This window comes from Lynx rufus, unplaced genomic scaffold (genome assembly GCF_022079265.1).
Source record: "Lynx rufus isolate CCGP_SWC_20201006 ecotype Redwood Valley unplaced genomic scaffold, mLynRuf1.p SCAF_8, whole genome shotgun sequence".
NCBI lineage: Eukaryota > Metazoa > Chordata > Mammalia > Carnivora > Felidae > Lynx > Lynx rufus.
Genome location: NW_025814896.1, coordinates 15740148 through 15756750, shown reverse-complemented (window position 1 = coordinate 15756750; position 16603 = coordinate 15740148). Strand labels below are relative to the sequence as shown.

The 16603-nt window shown below is 39.9% G+C and overlaps 1 protein-coding gene across 2 annotated transcripts in view; it reads left to right on the top strand.

Moving 5' to 3' along the window:
* STK4 (serine/threonine kinase 4) overlaps nt 1-16603 on the top strand; it is a 93577-nt gene that overhangs the window by 11517 nt on the left and 65457 nt on the right. For both annotated transcript variants that reach the window (XM_047068354.1, XM_047068356.1), the window contains 5 exons: nt 200-328; nt 3046-3160; nt 9654-9818; nt 14736-14903; nt 16291-16428. In XM_047068354.1, coding sequence (XP_046924310.1) covers nt 200-328; nt 3046-3160; nt 9654-9818; nt 14736-14903; nt 16291-16428 — 715 coding nt within the window. The remainder of the gene's footprint in view (nt 1-199; nt 329-3045; nt 3161-9653; nt 9819-14735; nt 14904-16290; nt 16429-16603) is intronic.

Here is a 16603-nt window from a genome sequence, read left to right as displayed (position 1 = left end):
TATTTTATATGAATACGGTCAGTTATTTAAATGTGAAGTTAACAGGTTGTTTTTCCTCCCTGAAGTACTTTAGCTGTTTCAGTTTTGCAGTTGTAGTCATTGGGGGTATAATTTAGAACCATGAGTTGCTTGCGTTTTACCACTTTGTATCTCTGGTCTTGCTGTGCCTTTACAAACGTTCTCTTTATCCCAATTATAGGTCCTATGGCAGCGTGTACAAGGCTATTCACAAAGAGACTGGTCAGATTGTTGCGATTAAGCAAGTTCCTGTGGAATCAGACCTGCAGGAGATAATCAAAGAAATCTCTATAATGCAACAATGCGACAGGTAAAGCCATGTGGTGTTACTTTGGAGAGGACATGGTTTTGGATTATTTACAGTTTAACACCTACAGATGCATTTCCTTAGATATTTTGCAGAAGAGAGAATTTAGTGGAATCACTGTGCATGTTCCTTTCAGACAAAAAAAATCTGATGAAAAAATGTGTTTTAGTAGCTAAACTTTTATGGTTTCTATTCTGGATAGATTTTTTTTTTTTTTCTTCTCTTAGTAAGCCCCTTTCAAAACTAGGAAGAGGAGGCAAAGAGGCAGAAAGTGGTGCTGGCTTTTTTTTTTCCCCCTGATAATGATCTCTTTTACTTCCTATTGAGAAAACATGTCTGCAGAAATAGCTAAGGAGAGATAATTCAAATACTTTCAGCTCTAGAAGCCTTGGAATATCAGATCTATAAAAAGAAAATGCTTTTTTTATGTATTACTGTTCCTTCACATTTAAAAAAGAATTCTTCAAGCTCAGAGTAGTTAAGAATTGTATTTTTGAGGAACTAAGATTTGTCAAATGTTATAAGCAGGAAGTCAGGCCACCAAGCAACCACAGAAAAGCACGTGGTTTGCTCTGAAATTCTGTGACAACATGGGTTGGTCTCTGTGATGGAGCAGGTTTCCCCACTACTGTTTATTTAAAAAAATTTTTTTAATGTTTATTTGTTTTTGAGGGAGAGAGACAGAGCAGAGCTGGGGAGGGGCAGAGAGAGAAGGAGACACAGAATCTGAAGCAGGCTCCAGGCTCCAAGCTGTCAGCACAGAGTCCAGCACGGGGCTTGAACTCACGCACTGTGCGATCATGACCTGAGCTGAGGTCGGATGCTTAACCGACTGAGTTACCCAGGGGCCTCTCCCCACTACTGTTTAAATTTGAGAGAAAGACACCTGGGTGGTTCATTTTGTTAAGTGTCCAACTTCGGCTCAGGTCATGATCTTATGGTTCATGAGTTCGAGCCCACATCGGGCTGTTAGCACAGAGCCTGCTACAGATCCTCTGTCCCGCTCTATCTCTGCCCCTCCCCTGCTCGTGCGCGCTCTCTCTCTCTCTCTCTCTCTCTCTCTCTCTCTCAAAAATAAATAAACATTAAAAAAAAAAAAAGGTCAGAGATACACAAACTTAGAGGCAATGCCAGCTCTAGGGAGATGAAAGGAGAATGAGAGTGTCTTGTACTGGAGGCTGCATTTGTTCTCCTGAAGCTCAGCATTGGGGCAGGTGGGGCAGCCTACGAGGAAATTTGCCCAAGAGCCTTTAGATTTCACTGACTTGCGAATGCAGTTATTTTCTCTTCTCCCTCCTTCCCTTTGTATCACTTGACCGGATTGATCGTAGTCGGGTAGCCATTTTCCTTTTCCTCTGCTCTGAGATACTGTACGGAAGCTCTTTCCAATTGGCACGTTGGGACTTTGCCACTTCTGATAGGCCACCCAAGAGCTGTGTTTCAAACAGAGTATGCAAATATCTCTAATTAAAGAAGAGTTATTTTGAAGAGCCTATTCTGTGCTAAGCATGGTACGGAGTACAGAGAAGTACAGGGCAGACTTCTTGTCCCCTGTGAGTTTATAGACAAATATGTCATGCCAGACATGCCTGTGTATGTATGAGAGAATCTAGCCGATGATACAAAATAGTATAGGACATATTACAAAAGTAAGTAGCTGGTATTACTTGCCTTGTAAAGGCAGTAAATCCTACAGGAATGTAAGGAAGGGAGAGCAGATGTGATCGGTACCTTAAGAGACTTATTCATCCGTGTCTTCGTTAGTAGCGTTTGTGTGTGTGTTTCCTGCTGTCCTTGTCGTTGACATGTTTCTCGGGGATAAAGGGGCGTTTGAAATTCTGAGCATTAATGATGCCGAGTAGGTTTTAGCATCTTCAGTTATCATGCAACATTATCTAGCCCTGATAACAATCTAGCCAATTAAAGCTGGTAGCTCTCAGTGGGCAGAGTATTTCATTTTAATAGGATGTTTGACTTTTCTCTGAAATTTCTCACTTGCTATCTGTCTTCAAGCCTGAGAACCAAAATTCCAGGTCTGACTCTGAAGGTTTTTTCTTTATAGTAGATTGTAGTGCGACTTATTTTTTTTTCTTACTACAAAGTACACATGACTTCTGGGAAAAATGCAAATAAAAAGAAAATAAAATCATTTTTCCCTTTGGAGAAGTAATCGTTGTTAAATACTACTTGGTGTACATATCCTTTCATATCTCTTTCTGTAGTTTCACTTTTCTTACTATTATGTAACCTACACCTGTACTTTTTTTCTTTTTGGTAAGCACTTTTTTTTTTTTTGTAAGCAGGATATCTTCTCATGTTATCAAGTATTCGTCTATAATATTTTCCTTGGATTTGTGGTTATTCCATTATATGGGTCTATCATTATTCCTTTAATAAACTCCCTGATGTTAGACATTTAGATGGTATCTAAATTTTCATTGTGATACTGCTGTGATGGAAACTATTTCTTTTTGAATAGCTGTAGTTCTTTTCCTGGGATGAATTGTACACCTAGAAATGCAGGTTAACAGACCCATACATTTTCTCACTTTTGTTATTTATTATTTGGAAAATTATTATTATTTATTATGTATATTTTTATCAATAAAGAGGGTGTCTATTTTAACCTGAAATATGAATAATTGATCTTTGGAGCAGAGAAATTAATTTTCACGTATCAAAGGCTGTAGCACTAATTCATATTGTTGCTCTCTCTTTAGCCCTCATGTAGTCAAATATTATGGCAGTTATTTTAAGAACACAGACTTGTGGATCGTTATGGAGTACTGTGGGGCTGGTTCTGTGTCTGATATCATTCGATTACGAAATAAAACGGTAAGTTTACCTTCTGGAACAATGCATCTGGGCTAGTTTCTGGCCTTGTATTCGTGGTAACTTTCCTACTGTTGTTTTAAGAGAGATGACTGTCAGATTGCCCCGTTTCCATCATTTGTTCCCTCTCTGCTTTCCAATGCCTCCTAAAAGTGGCAGTTTTGACATCAGCCCAGTCCACCGATATGTAGCATGACTTGCTTACTTCATACTGGGAAGGAAAACAATGCCAACAAATCTTGGTTAAGCAGTGGATTTTATTTTATTTATTTATTTATCTATTCTAAATAAAAAAAATTATTTTAAATGTTTATTCATTCTTGAGAGAGAGAGAGAGAGAGCACAACAGAGTGTGAGCAGGGGAGGGGCAGAGAGAGAGAGGGAGACACAGAATCCGAAGCAGGCTCTAGGCTCTGAGCTGTCAGCACAGAGCTTGATGCAGGGCTTAAACCCATGAACTGTGAGATCATGACCTGAGCTGAAGTCGGATGCTTAAATGACTGAGCCACCCAGGTGCCCCTTTGAGAAAATGTTTTTTAGTGTTTTTTTTATTTTTGAGAGAAAGAGAGAGAGAGACAGACAGAGCTCAAGCGAGGGAAGGGCAGAGAGAGAGGGAAACACAGAATCCGAAGCAGCTCCAGGCTCTGAGCTGTCAGTACAGAGCCCGACGTGGGGCTTGAGCTCATGAATGTTGAGATCTTGACTTGAGCTGAAGTTGGCCACCTAACCGTCTGAGCCACCCAGGTGCCCTTAATTTTTTCTTTTAACGTCTATTTACTTTTGAGAGAGAGAGAGAGAGAGAGAGACATAGCATGAGCTGGGGAGGGGCAGAGAGAGAGAGGGAGACACAGAATCTGAAGCAGGCTCTAGGCTCTCAGCTGTCAGCACAGAGCCCACTGTGAGGCTCCAACACTTGCACCATGAAATCATGACCTGAGCCAAAGTCAGATGCTTAACTGACTGAGCCACACAGGCACCCCAAGCAATGGATTTTAAACGTTTAAAATAGGATTTGGTTTTCTCCTCTTACCCGGCATGTTCACAAATTAACTTCTGTATCCTACTAAACAGAATAATCTCTGTGGAAGATATTCACTCTTACTGTGATTGCTGGAATAAAAGCTAGGAGTCGTGGGTTTAATTCAGGTTCAGTTGCTCATTCAGTAAATACTCTGAGCTCTAGGCATCCAGGAGTAAAGAACACAACGACCCTGCTCTTGTGCTAGTACATTTTTTTGTAGGGCAACAAAAAAGCCACCTGATGGTAACTAGAAAAGAAATCCCAAATAGTGATAATTTATTTGAAGGAATGGAGTGGTGGAGGGTGCTTGGGGAGCTACTTGAGAGTGGACAGCTGAGAAAGGCCTCTTAGGGAGGTAGCATTTAAAGTAAAACTTGAGGGTTGCCTGGGGGGCTCAGTTGGTTGAGCATCTGACTCTTGATTTTGGCTCAGGCCATGATCTCTGGGTCATGGGATCAAACCCCCTGTGTCCGGCTCTGTGCTGAATGTGGAGCCTGGTTAAGATTCTGTCTCTCTCCCTCTGCCCCTCTCTCCCATTAGCACTCTCTTTCTCTTTCTCTCTCAGAAAAAGAACATTCTAGGTAGGGGAATAAGCAATGCAGAGATCCTGAGGCTAGAACGGGTTTGGCACATAAAGAAGGCCACTGTGAGTGGAGGGAGAGGGGAGGGAGAACTGTAGGAGATGAGGTGAGACAGGTGAGCGGGCCTGGATTATGTTGGGATTGTCCACAACGATAATGAGTTTGACTTTTATCGGGGTACCATAGGAAACCATTGCCAGGTTCTAAGCAAGTGAGGAGCCATCTGATTTACATTTTAGAAGATAAACCGTGGCTTCTGTGTGGACTGTGAATGGATAAAAGTAAAAGCAGGGGACATCTTAGCCTTTAGTTTTTTTGTTGTTGTTGTTTTGTTTTGTTTTAATAAGAGAAACAGGAATAATACCTATATTAAATATTTGCAGAATTGTGAAAATTAATTTAAATATATGAAAGTGCTTTGTAAATCGTGAGGTGCTATATGTAAGGTAGGAATAATTTATTTTTATTTTTAATTTTCTTATTTTTAATTTATTTATTTTTAAAGTTTACTTATTTTGAGAGAGAGAGAGTAAGCAGGGGAGCAACAGAGCGAGAGTGAGACAGAGAATCCCAAGCAGGCTCTGCATCGTCAGCACAGAGCCCGACACAGGGCTTGAACTTACAGACCTAAGGATTGTGACGTGAGCTAAAATCAAGAGTCTGCTGTTTAACCAACCGAGCCACCCAGGCGCCCCAAGATGGGAATATTTTAAGACTCAGTTGTATCCTCAAAAAATTAAAACTAAAATTACCCTATAATTCAGTAATCACACTACTGGGTATTTACCCAAAGAATACAAAAACTAATTCAAAGGGATATATGCACCCCTGTGTTTATTGCGGCATTATTTACAATAGTCCAATGATGGAAGCAGCCCAAGTGTCCATCATAGATGAATGGATAAAAAGATATGTGTGTGTGTGTGTGTGTGTGTACACATACAAATATTATTTAGCTGTAAAAAAATGAAATATTGCCATTTGCCACAACATGGATGGATCTAAAGTGTATAATGCTAATTGAAATAAGCCAGTTAGACAAATACCATATGATTTCACTCATATGTGGAATTTAAGAAACAAAGCAAATGAACAACAACAACAAAAACAAGCCAGAAACAGACTCTGTTAAGAGAGAATAAATAGATGGTTACCAGAGGGGAGCCAGGTGGGGGCATGGGTAAAATAGGTGATGGGAATTAAGAGGACACTTAACCTTGATGAGCACAGAGTAATGTATGGAACTGTCTAATCTATTGTACACCTGAAACTAATATAGCATCATGTTTACCCTGGAATTAAAATAATATAATAATTAAAAAAATAAAAATAAAACTTAGTTGTAACTTTTGGATTATCTATACAAGTATATCCTTTTCTTAATTTATACTATTCAGAGTTAGTGTGTTTTTCTGATCAAATAGCAAGTTCTTTAGGTAGGAATAATATCCAACAATACAATAAAGAAGTCCCAAAGCTTGAATAATTTATTGAATTAAAAATTGGATTCCAGGGGCACCTGGGTGGCGCAGTCGGTTAAGCGTCCGACTTCAGCCAGGTCACGATCTCGCGGTCCATGAGTTCGAGCCCCGCGTCAGGCTCTGGGCTGATGGCTCAGAGCCTGGAGCCTGTTTCTGATTCTGTGTCTCCCTCTCCCTCTGCCCCTCCCCCGTTCATGCTCTGTCTCTCTCTGTCCCAAAAATAAATAAACATTGAAAAAAAAAAAAAATTGGATTCCAAGCTTTCTTAAATGCAGCATTAAGTTACTTTGTTTCAGGTATTTTGAAAAAAATCCAAAACTAATTTGATGGTGAATTTGATGTTTTAATATTAATTTATTGTGTTTATGTAATTTTTAGCTATTAAGTGCTGATCTTTAATTATAGCATGTTATTTTGTAAAATGTTTTAACTCTGTCTTGTCCAGCATGATAGTCACTACCTACATGTGGTCACTGAGAATTTTAAATGTGGCTAGTCTGAATTGAGAAGTGTTGTAAGTATAAAATACCAGATTTGGAAGAATTATTACAAAAAGGAAGAATGTAAAAAAATTTACATTGTCTATATATTGATTACATGTTGAAATGATAATATTTTGGATAAATATGGTTAAGTAAAATATATTATCATAGTTAATTTGGGGGTGCCTGGTTGGCCCAGTTGGAGTGAAGAGTGACTCTTCATCTTGGAGTCATGAGTTCAAGCCCCATGTTAGGTGTTAGAGATTACTGAAAAAACAAACTTAAAAAAATTAATTTTGCTTTTTTTTTTTAATGTGGCTATTAGAAAATTAAAATTTTTATTTGTGGGGCACCTGGGTGGCTCAGTCAGTTGAGCGTCCGACTTCAGCTCAGGTCACGATCTCATGGACCGTGAGTTCGAGCCCCGCGTCAGGCTCTGGGCTGATGGCTCAGAGCCTGGAGCCTGCTTCCAGTTCTGTGTCTCCCTCTCTCTCTGCCCCTCCCCCGTTCATGCTCTGTCTCTCTCTGTCTCAAAAATAAATAAACGTTGGGGGCGCCTGGGTGGCGCAGTCGGTTAAGCGTCCGACTTCAGCCAGGTCACGATCTCGCGGTCCGTGAGTTCGAGCCCCGCGTCAGGCTCTGGGCTGATGGCTCAGAGCCTGGAGCCTGTTTCCGATTCTGTGTCTCCCTCTCTCTCTGCCCCTCCCCCGTTCATGCTCTGTCTCTCTCGGTCCCAAAAATAAATAAACGTTAAAAAAAAAAATAAATAAATAAATAAATAAACGTTAAAAAAAATTAAAAAAAAAATTTTAAAAAAAATTTTTATTTGTGGCTCACATTATATTGCTCCCTTACCTGATTAGCTCAATTCATTAGAATAAGTGATCAGTAAACAGGTCACATGAACTTTGTTCTCTTCAGCTACGGGAGGTACCTAAACTCTAGTTTGCAGCCTTTGCCAATAGTGTTTGCTTGGGCTGCAGTGAGAGAGCTCTGTCGCTTGTTAGCTCTGTGACCTTTGAAACAAATGACTTGTTTGTGCTTCAGCGTCTTTATCTATAAAATGGTGATGGTGATGATGATGATAGTACCTATTTCACGTGATTCTTATAAGGATTTAATGAGATTACAAAAACAGTGCCTGCCATAGAGTAAATGCTTAATAATGGTTAGCCTTTTTTAATTTTATTAGCAGTGTCTGGCTCTTTTTTTTTTTTTTTCAATGTTTATTTATTTTTGAGAAAGAGAGTGTGTGTGAGCGGGAGAGGGGCAGAGTGGGGACGGGAACAGAAGATCTGAAGCGGGCCCCGTGCTGATAGTAGAGAACCAGACGTGGGGCTTGAACCCATGAACTGTGAGATCATGACCTGAACCGAAGTCGGAAACCTAACTCACTGAGCCACCCAGGTGCCCCAAGCGGCGTCTGGCTCTCAATTGATGCTTATTAACTATTTGTTGATTGATTGATAGCATAGTAGTTATTAAGCCATGTGCATTCTTCCATGCCTTATATCATTTGATTTTCCTGACATTCTTGAAGAAAGGCAATAGTCCTGTTTTATAGACTGAGAAACTGGGACCAAGGGAGGTTCCAGAACTTGCTTAAGTCACACAGCTAGAATGTATAGCCATGGGGAAAAACTAGGTCTTCCTAATCCCCAGTCCCGTGTTTGTTGCAACACACAGCCTACTATCTTCTTGTGTGAGTTGTTAAAATGGACACTGAGAGTTTGTTGATGGATTGCGTTTGTTTAGCACTGGATCTGCACAACATCAGCATGGGACTGGGCCGATCTTCTGTGTCGATCAGCATTCTTGCTTTCATTTATTTATCATCATTCAGCAAATACTTTTTCAGGACCTGCTATGTGTCACGTGCCTTTCTTGGTGCTAAGGTTATAATGGTAAACAAATCAAAGACATTTTAAAATGGAGTTTACATTCCTAATAGGAAAGACATCACATAGTAGGTATACAAATAACGTGTAATACGACAGTTGGGGATAATGCTGTATTTTCCGGTAAGATAGGATAAAGGGGTAGAGAATGACCTAGGAATGGAGGGAGCTGGGGAAGACCTTTCTGACTTCCTGGATGAAGAGCATGGTAGGTAGAGAGAACATCAGATGAATAGTCCCAGAAGTTGAAGTTTGCTTTGAGTGTTTGAAGAATAGCAAGGAAGGGTACATGGCTGAAACAGAATGAACAAGGTAGAAAGTAAGTAGAGGAGGAAGGTAGCTGGGAACCAGATCATGGAAGACTTTGGTGAGGACTGGCTTTAATTTTGAGTGACTTAGGAAGCCATTGGAGGGTTCTGAGCAGATCTGGCTTGCATTTTAAAAGGTTCATTATGGCACGCTGCCATGTGGAAAATACGTTGTTGAAGGTCAAGGGCGGAAGCAGTGAGACCAGTTAGGACCAGCAATGAGACCATTGAGGAAATTATTAGAATAATTCAGGCAGGACTTGCGGTTGACTTGGACCAGGGTGATGACAAGAGGATATGTTTGGATATATTTTGAAGATAGGAAGGAGCTAGGGACGACCTCAAGGTTTTTGTCCAGAGCAATTGAAACTGTCTTTTACTGAGAGAAGACTAGGAGGAATAGAGCAGGTTGGGTGGGTGGTATGGAGAGGCCTGGGGGGGCGGTAGGAATAAATAAAGAATTTTATTTTGACTTATGTTTATGAGGCTTGTTCGGTATTTAGTTGGAGATGCTGTGTAGGCAGATATGTGAATCTGATGTCTGGGGAGAGATGGGACAGGAAATACCACTTTAGAAGTGGTTAGTGGAGAGATGGTACAAGCTGTCCAACGTTGTGACAGGTTGAGTAAGCTCTCATATTCTAGGATGGGAGCTTCGATATAATTTTTCCCCTTGATGTAAACTGATGGCATTTTAACCTTTCATTCTTTTTTTTTTCCCCCAGTTAACAGAAGATGAAATAGCTACAATATTACAGTCAACACTAAAGGGACTGGAATACCTTCATTTTATGAGAAAAATACACCGAGATATCAAGGCAGGAAATATTTTGCTGAATACAGAAGGACATGCAAAACTTGCAGATTTTGGGGTAGCGGGTCAACTTACAGTAAGTAGAAATGTTACTTGTCTTGGTAACTTTCAGCTCTGTCCTGAGAAGGAATTCCTGTTATTTAGGTATTAAAAAAAAAATTTTTTTTTAATGTTTATTTATTTTGAGAGAGGGAGAGTGCGAGTGGGGGAGGAGCAGAGAGAGAGGGAGACAGAGTCCAAAGCAGGCTCCAGGTTCTGAGCTGTCGGCACAGAGCCTGACGTGGGGCTCAAACTCACGAGCTGTGAGATCATGACCTGAGCCAAAGTTGGATACTCAACCGGCTGAGCCACCCAGGCACCCCTAGGTATTTTTTAAATACAATACTTAATTTCATTGTATTCATAAAAAGTTTATAAAAGGTGCCAATAAAATTACAAAAGAGCTAGTAGGTTACTTCAGATCCTTTCCTGGGGTTCAGGTCCTGGATTTTAACTTTGATAAAAATAAAAGCTAAAACAAGAAATGATAAGAGTAGAAGTTTGAATTCTGTTCATCATCATACTTATAAAAGGAAGAAAAATTCAATCCAAACTGCTTTCCTTGAATAAGACATAGCATCATGTCAACCAGGAAGCATTTGGCAGTTATTTTACTGAAAACACTGTCTTCGTTTGGTTCCAGGATACAGCCTTTTGATTCTCCTCCTACGTCACCGGTGTATGGCAATGAAAAAACCATGGTTTCAAAACAGGAAATGTAGAATTACCTGATTTTGAAAAATACCTAAGTGTATATGAAGTATATATAGAAAAACAGAAACAGTTCTGGACAGATATGTACTAAAATTGGCAGCAACAACATTATACATCAAACAATTTTCTTGGGCGGCAGAAAAAATATTTTTTGCTTGTTTGTTTAGAGCTGGTATTAGGTAGAGTTTTCTGGTTTTTTTGTCTTGTTTTGTTTTTTGTTTTTAAATCTGCCTGAATTATGTTAGGGAGTTTAATAGGTATTGCAATGGCACAGAAATTGCTTTGATGTTTGAAAAGCAAAATCAGAAACTTATTCCATATTGTGATTTCTGGGTCTTTCAAAAGATTTTGTTGTTAACACATAAAGTCCTTCTAGGGAACAATTTATTCTTCCAACTGTAGTATATAAATGTGTCCATTTTCGGGCCTCCTGGCTGGCTCGGTCTGTGGAGCATGCAACTCTTTTTTTTTTTTTTTAATATTTATTTATTTTTGAGAGAGAGAGAGAGAGACAGAGTACCAGCAGGGGAGGGGCAGAGAGAGAGGGAGACACAGAATCCAAAGCAGGCTCCAGGCTCTGAGCTGTCGGCACAGAACCATGAGATCACGACCTGAGCTGAAGTCGGGCGCCCCTAGAGCATGCAACTCTTAATCTTAGGGTCGTGAGTTCAAGCCCCACATTAGGCATGGAGCCTACTTAAAATAAATAAATAAATAAATAAATAAATAAATAAATAAATAAATAAATAAATAAATAAGTTAATTAAAAAATGAATGAATTTAAAAATGTCCATTTTCCTTCATATTTGCCAATACTGAATGAGAAATAAATTGTATCTTTTTAATCATTTTGAAACTATTTTTACATTTGACAATTGGCCATTTACAGTTCTTCTTTTGTAAGTTAACTCTTCATCTTAATTTTTGGTTGGGGGCCCCAGTGGCTCAGTTGGTTAAGCATCCGACTTGAGTTTGGTTCAGGTCATGATCTCATAGTTCATGGGATCAAGTCCCGTGTTGGGCTGTGCACTGATGGTGTGGAGCCTGATTGGGGTCTTTCTCTCCTTCTCTCTCGGCCTCTCCCCTGCTTGTGCTCTCTCTCAAAATAAATAAACATGAAAAAAAATCCATTTGCTAGGGGTACCTGGGTGACCTCGTTGGTTGGGCATCTGACTCTTAATCTCAGCTCAGTTCTTTTTTAAAAATTTATTTAAAATAATTTTTTTAAGCTTATTTATTTTGAGAGAGAGAGAAAGTGAGAGAGAGGCAGAGAGGGAGAGAGAGAGAGAGAGAGAGAGAGAGAGAGAATCCCAAGCGGGCTCTGCACTGTCAGCACAGGGCCAGATGCAGGGCTCAATCTTGTAGTCGGACACTTAACTGATGAGCGACCCAGACTCCATGCTGAGAGCCTGCTTGGGACTCTCTCTCTCCCTCTCTCTCTCTCTGTCCCTCTCCGGCTCATGCTGTCTCTCAAAATAAACAAACTTTAGGGGCGCCTGCTCATGCTGTCTCTCAAAATAAACAAACTTTAGGGGTGCCTGGGTGGCTCAGTCGGTTAAGCCTCCGACTTCAGCTCAGGTCACGATCTCACGGTCCGTGAGTTCGAGCCCCACGTCGGGCTCTGGGCTGATGGCTCAGAGCCTGGAGCCTGCTTCCGGTTCTGTGTCTCCCTCTCTCTCTGCCCCTCCCCCGTTCATGCTCTGTCTCTCTCTGTTTCAAAAATAAATAAACGTTAAAAAAAAATTAAAAAAAAACAAAATAAACTTTAAAACAAAAAACGATAAACGAAAACTAAAAAAAAATATTTGTTAAAATTGTGAATCCTTTGTTATATATGTTGAAACATGTTTTTGTAGTTTGCTAGTTGCCTTTTTACTTTGATTATGGTTTTTCTTTAAGCACTGAAGTTTCCAAATTTTATATAGGGAAATCCACCTCCCTTTTATGTTATGCTTTCTGCCTTTGATGCCATCCTTTAAGAGTCCTTTTCTGCTTCAACATTCCAGAACTGTCCATCTATACTTTCTTTTAGTACTTTCTTTAGTACCGAGCCAGACCGATTTTGGTTTTTGTATTTAAATTTTCAACGTGTTTGAACTTCCTTTGGTGAAAAGTATAAGTTAGGAAATTAAGTGTAGAGCGTTAGAAATGACTAGCCAGACTCCCACTGCTTTTTTTAGTCCTTTGGTTGGTAGTTTGGAATGACATTTTAATCATATCTCAAGCTTTATGTACATGTGTGTATGTGTGCCTGTGTGTACACACACATAAATACACATATGTTGCCATAGTCTGTTTCTGGACTTGATACTTTCCCTTGTTATGCTACTGCATTAATGTAACTTTGTAATACAGATCAAGCTGGGTTAGTATCCACTCATTACTCTTAGTTTTTAAAAAATTTCTAGATATCCAAATACTTACTTATTTCTAAATAATGAGTATTTCAAGGATATAATCCTTGAGAACAACTTTGACTACCACCGTTTGAAAACTGCAAATTTAGGTTTCAAACCAAAGGAAATGACTAAGCAATAAGTTAGTTCCTGTGCTAGTTTTTTTGCATAGGACTCACAAAGTGTGATCGATTTAACAATACTGCTGTCATTTGCTCCTCACTGGCATAGCCTAAGTGAGGTCACAGGCATTTCAGAAGGAACATGAGTGATGGTGATGGGAAGTCCTGATGCACATTTAGTTCTGTTTAAAATCCTTCTCTTCCTAAATGCAGGATCCCAAAAAGGTTCTCTTTCATTAAGGCCAGGCCATTCTGGGGAAGTATGAAAGTAGTTACTTGCCCATGTGTGCTACATTCATATATTTTTCTTTAAGCCCCAAACTGAGACTTTTTCTATGTGTACATTATAGTTTATAGAATACATGTACATGGAAAGAAAAATTACATATGTACATAAACAACACACGATTTTTCTTTCATTTCTTGATTGTACACGGACTGCATGCTCATGTAAATCATCAGAGTGTTACAGAAGTAGATGGGATGGAAAGTAAGCGTTCTTCATCCTTCCTTCATGATTCCACCTTCTAGATGTAACTGTTGCTAATAGTTTGGTGTGTGTTAAGATTTTTCTTTTGCTATCCATATAGCAACAGTATTTATTATTGTTTGCTGTTTTATTGTGTGATCATTAGTTTTCTTTTACAGAAACAAGGCTATATTACATATAATTTTGCAATCTAAATTTCTAGCTTTACAATGTATTTTCCATACCAGGAAATATATGTGTCTCCTTTTTAATAAATTGTATGGATATTTATTGTTTTTAATTAGGTGGTCTTTTGAGTTGTTTCCATTTTCTCCCCCCCCATTACAAATATTTCTCCAACATTTGTGCATGTATCTTAGGGTACCTACACATAGGATACATTTTTAGAAAAAGATTGGGCTCAAAGGATATGGACATTTAACTTCATAAATATTGCTAAATTGCTTACAAAACATTATACCAATTTATGCCCTGGTAACACTGTATTTCAGTGCCTATTGTTTTTCTATGCTGTTTCAGCACTGGTTATTATTTCTTTAAATGTTTGTCAACCTTATTTTAGTACTTGATTGTTTTTTTTGTGTGTTTGTGTGTGTGTGTGTGTGTGTGTGTGTGTGTGTGTTTTAAAGTTTATTTAGAGAGAAAGCAAGCACGTGTGCAAGGTGGGGAGGGGCAGAGAGAAAGGGAGAGAAAGAATCCTAAACAGGCTCTGCGCGGTCAGCACAGAGGCTGACGTGGGGCTCGATCTCATGAACTGTGAGATCATGACTTGAGCCGATATCAAGAGTCAACGTTTAACCAACTGGGCCAGGTTGGTTACCTGTGTGTGTGTTCTAAAATTTTTTTTTAGCGTTTATTTTTTGAGAGACAGAGTGTGAACAGGGGAGGGGCACAGAGAGAGGGAGACACAGTATTCAAAGCAGGCTCCAGGCTCTGAGCTGTCAGCACAGAGCCTGATGCAGGGCTCGAATTCATGAACGCAGATCATGACCTGAGCCGAGGTCAGTTGCTTAATCAACTAAGCCACCCAGGCGCCCCTGTGTGTGTGTTTTAATAATTGAGAATCTTTTATGTTTCCAACTCATTTGAATTTCTTTTGTGACTTGCCCAATCATGCCTTGAGTATGGTTTTTATATGTATTCCAAGTATAAGACATTTCTTGTTGGAAAAGTCTCTTTTTCTCTCAGTAGTTTTAATGCTTAGTGTTGATCTCTATTCTTTTCTGTTTTAGGATACGATGGCCAAACGAAATACAGTGATAGGAACACCATTTTGGATGGCTCCAGAAGTGATTCAAGAAATTGGATACAACTGTGTGGCAGACATCTGGTCATTGGGAATAACAGCTATAGAAATGGCTGAGGGAAAGCCCCCATATGCTGACATCCATCCAATGAGGGTAAGGAAATGGACAAAACCAGTAGGGTGGTTAGCTACTGGTCGTCATTAGAAAGTTAAATGGCTTACTTGATTAGGTACCAAACAGTAAATGAATTAATTGTATATAATTGATAAGTGGCAGTCTAGACTCCACTAATCAGTTCAAGTCACTAATCAGTTCAAGTCACTAATCAGTTCAAGTGTGATCCACCCCCTCCATACCAGAGGTTGTGTATTGATAGCTGTCTGGCAGGACGTAGGTCACAGAAATGCAATGTATATTTTTTAATAGTTTAGTTGCTCACATTTTAACATAACATTAACTGGAACTGAGTGGTGGTCCCCTCATTTATACAGGGCATGGGCTTTCTACTTTATCAGTCTCCATGATTCCCTAGTCACCAAGTATCCTTTGTCCCTTATCACAGTGTTTTCTCTGTTTTTCTCATAGTAATATTAAGAGGAAAGCAAACTATTTTTTTGATGTCATGTCCCTAGCACCCAGCCTGATTGATTTGTTGTCTTTTTCCTGCCTGAGCCTCAGAGGTATTTACATGTGTAAGTTGTGGTTTGGAGATCCCCAGACTCTCCTCATCAGAGGCTCTGTCCTTTGCAGCTTCCATGGGCTTCTAGAGTAGTAAGGGCCCGTCGGTGCAGTCTTCACCGAAACTATCAGTGTGACACCCTCAGGGGTTTGCAGGCTATTCCCAGCCAGGCCCCTCATCACAGCACTGTTAAGAGGCCTTGATCATGCCTGGGGCGCCTGGGTGGCTCAGTGGGTTAAGTGTCCAACTTCATCTTAGGTCGTGATCTCACAGTTGGTGAGTTCGAGCCCCACGTTGGGCTCTGTGCTGACAGCTGGGAGCCTGGAGCCTGCTTCAGATTCTGTGTCTCCCCTTCTCTCTGCCCCTCTCCCACTTGTGCTCTGTCTCTCTCTCTCTCTCAAAATAAACATTTAAAAACTTAAAAAAAAAAAAAAAAGGCCTTGATCCTGCCTTCCTCAGGGGTTCCATAGTCCTCTCACCATACGTCCCAACTCACCTCTCCCGCTTCTTAGTACTTCTATTAAAAGACTTAACAGTTTGTAAAATGTAAAAATGCTCTCAGGTCTTGCCTTTTTATTTTGAAAGGCAGTATACAGTGGTTAACAAAACTCCAAAAAGCTTGCTGGATATTGGAGGTTGAGGAGACAGGAATACATATGAAAGAGGGAGAGGGAGAGAGAGCTATATTAACTTCTCTAATTGTCATACTTCCTCCTTTGAGACACTTAGACTTCAGCTGGGATTTGGTTGGGCTTATCAATGGAGAAGAGGAAAATGTTTCAAACTTTAAATGTATCTCTAGTCATATTTTAATTAGTACATCACTTTTATTTTACCAAAAACAATTTTTTTTTAACCTAGGCAATCTTCATGATTCCCACCAACCCCCCTCCTACATTTCGAAAGCCAGAACTGTGGTCCGATAACTTCATGGATTTCGTGAAGCAGTGTCTTGTAAAGAGCCCTGAGCAGAGAGCCACAGCCACTCAACTCCTACAGGTATGATGCTCCCTGCGATGCTGCCTCCCTCTGTTCCACTCTCCTGCTGGCCAAAAGGTGCTGCTAACCCACCTGCGTGGAGATGGTAAAGAAGTAGAAGACATTCCCTGCCTTCTAAGGAGCTTTGACTCTAACTGGGTAGAAAAGAATGTTAAATCATGGAACAAGATAATAA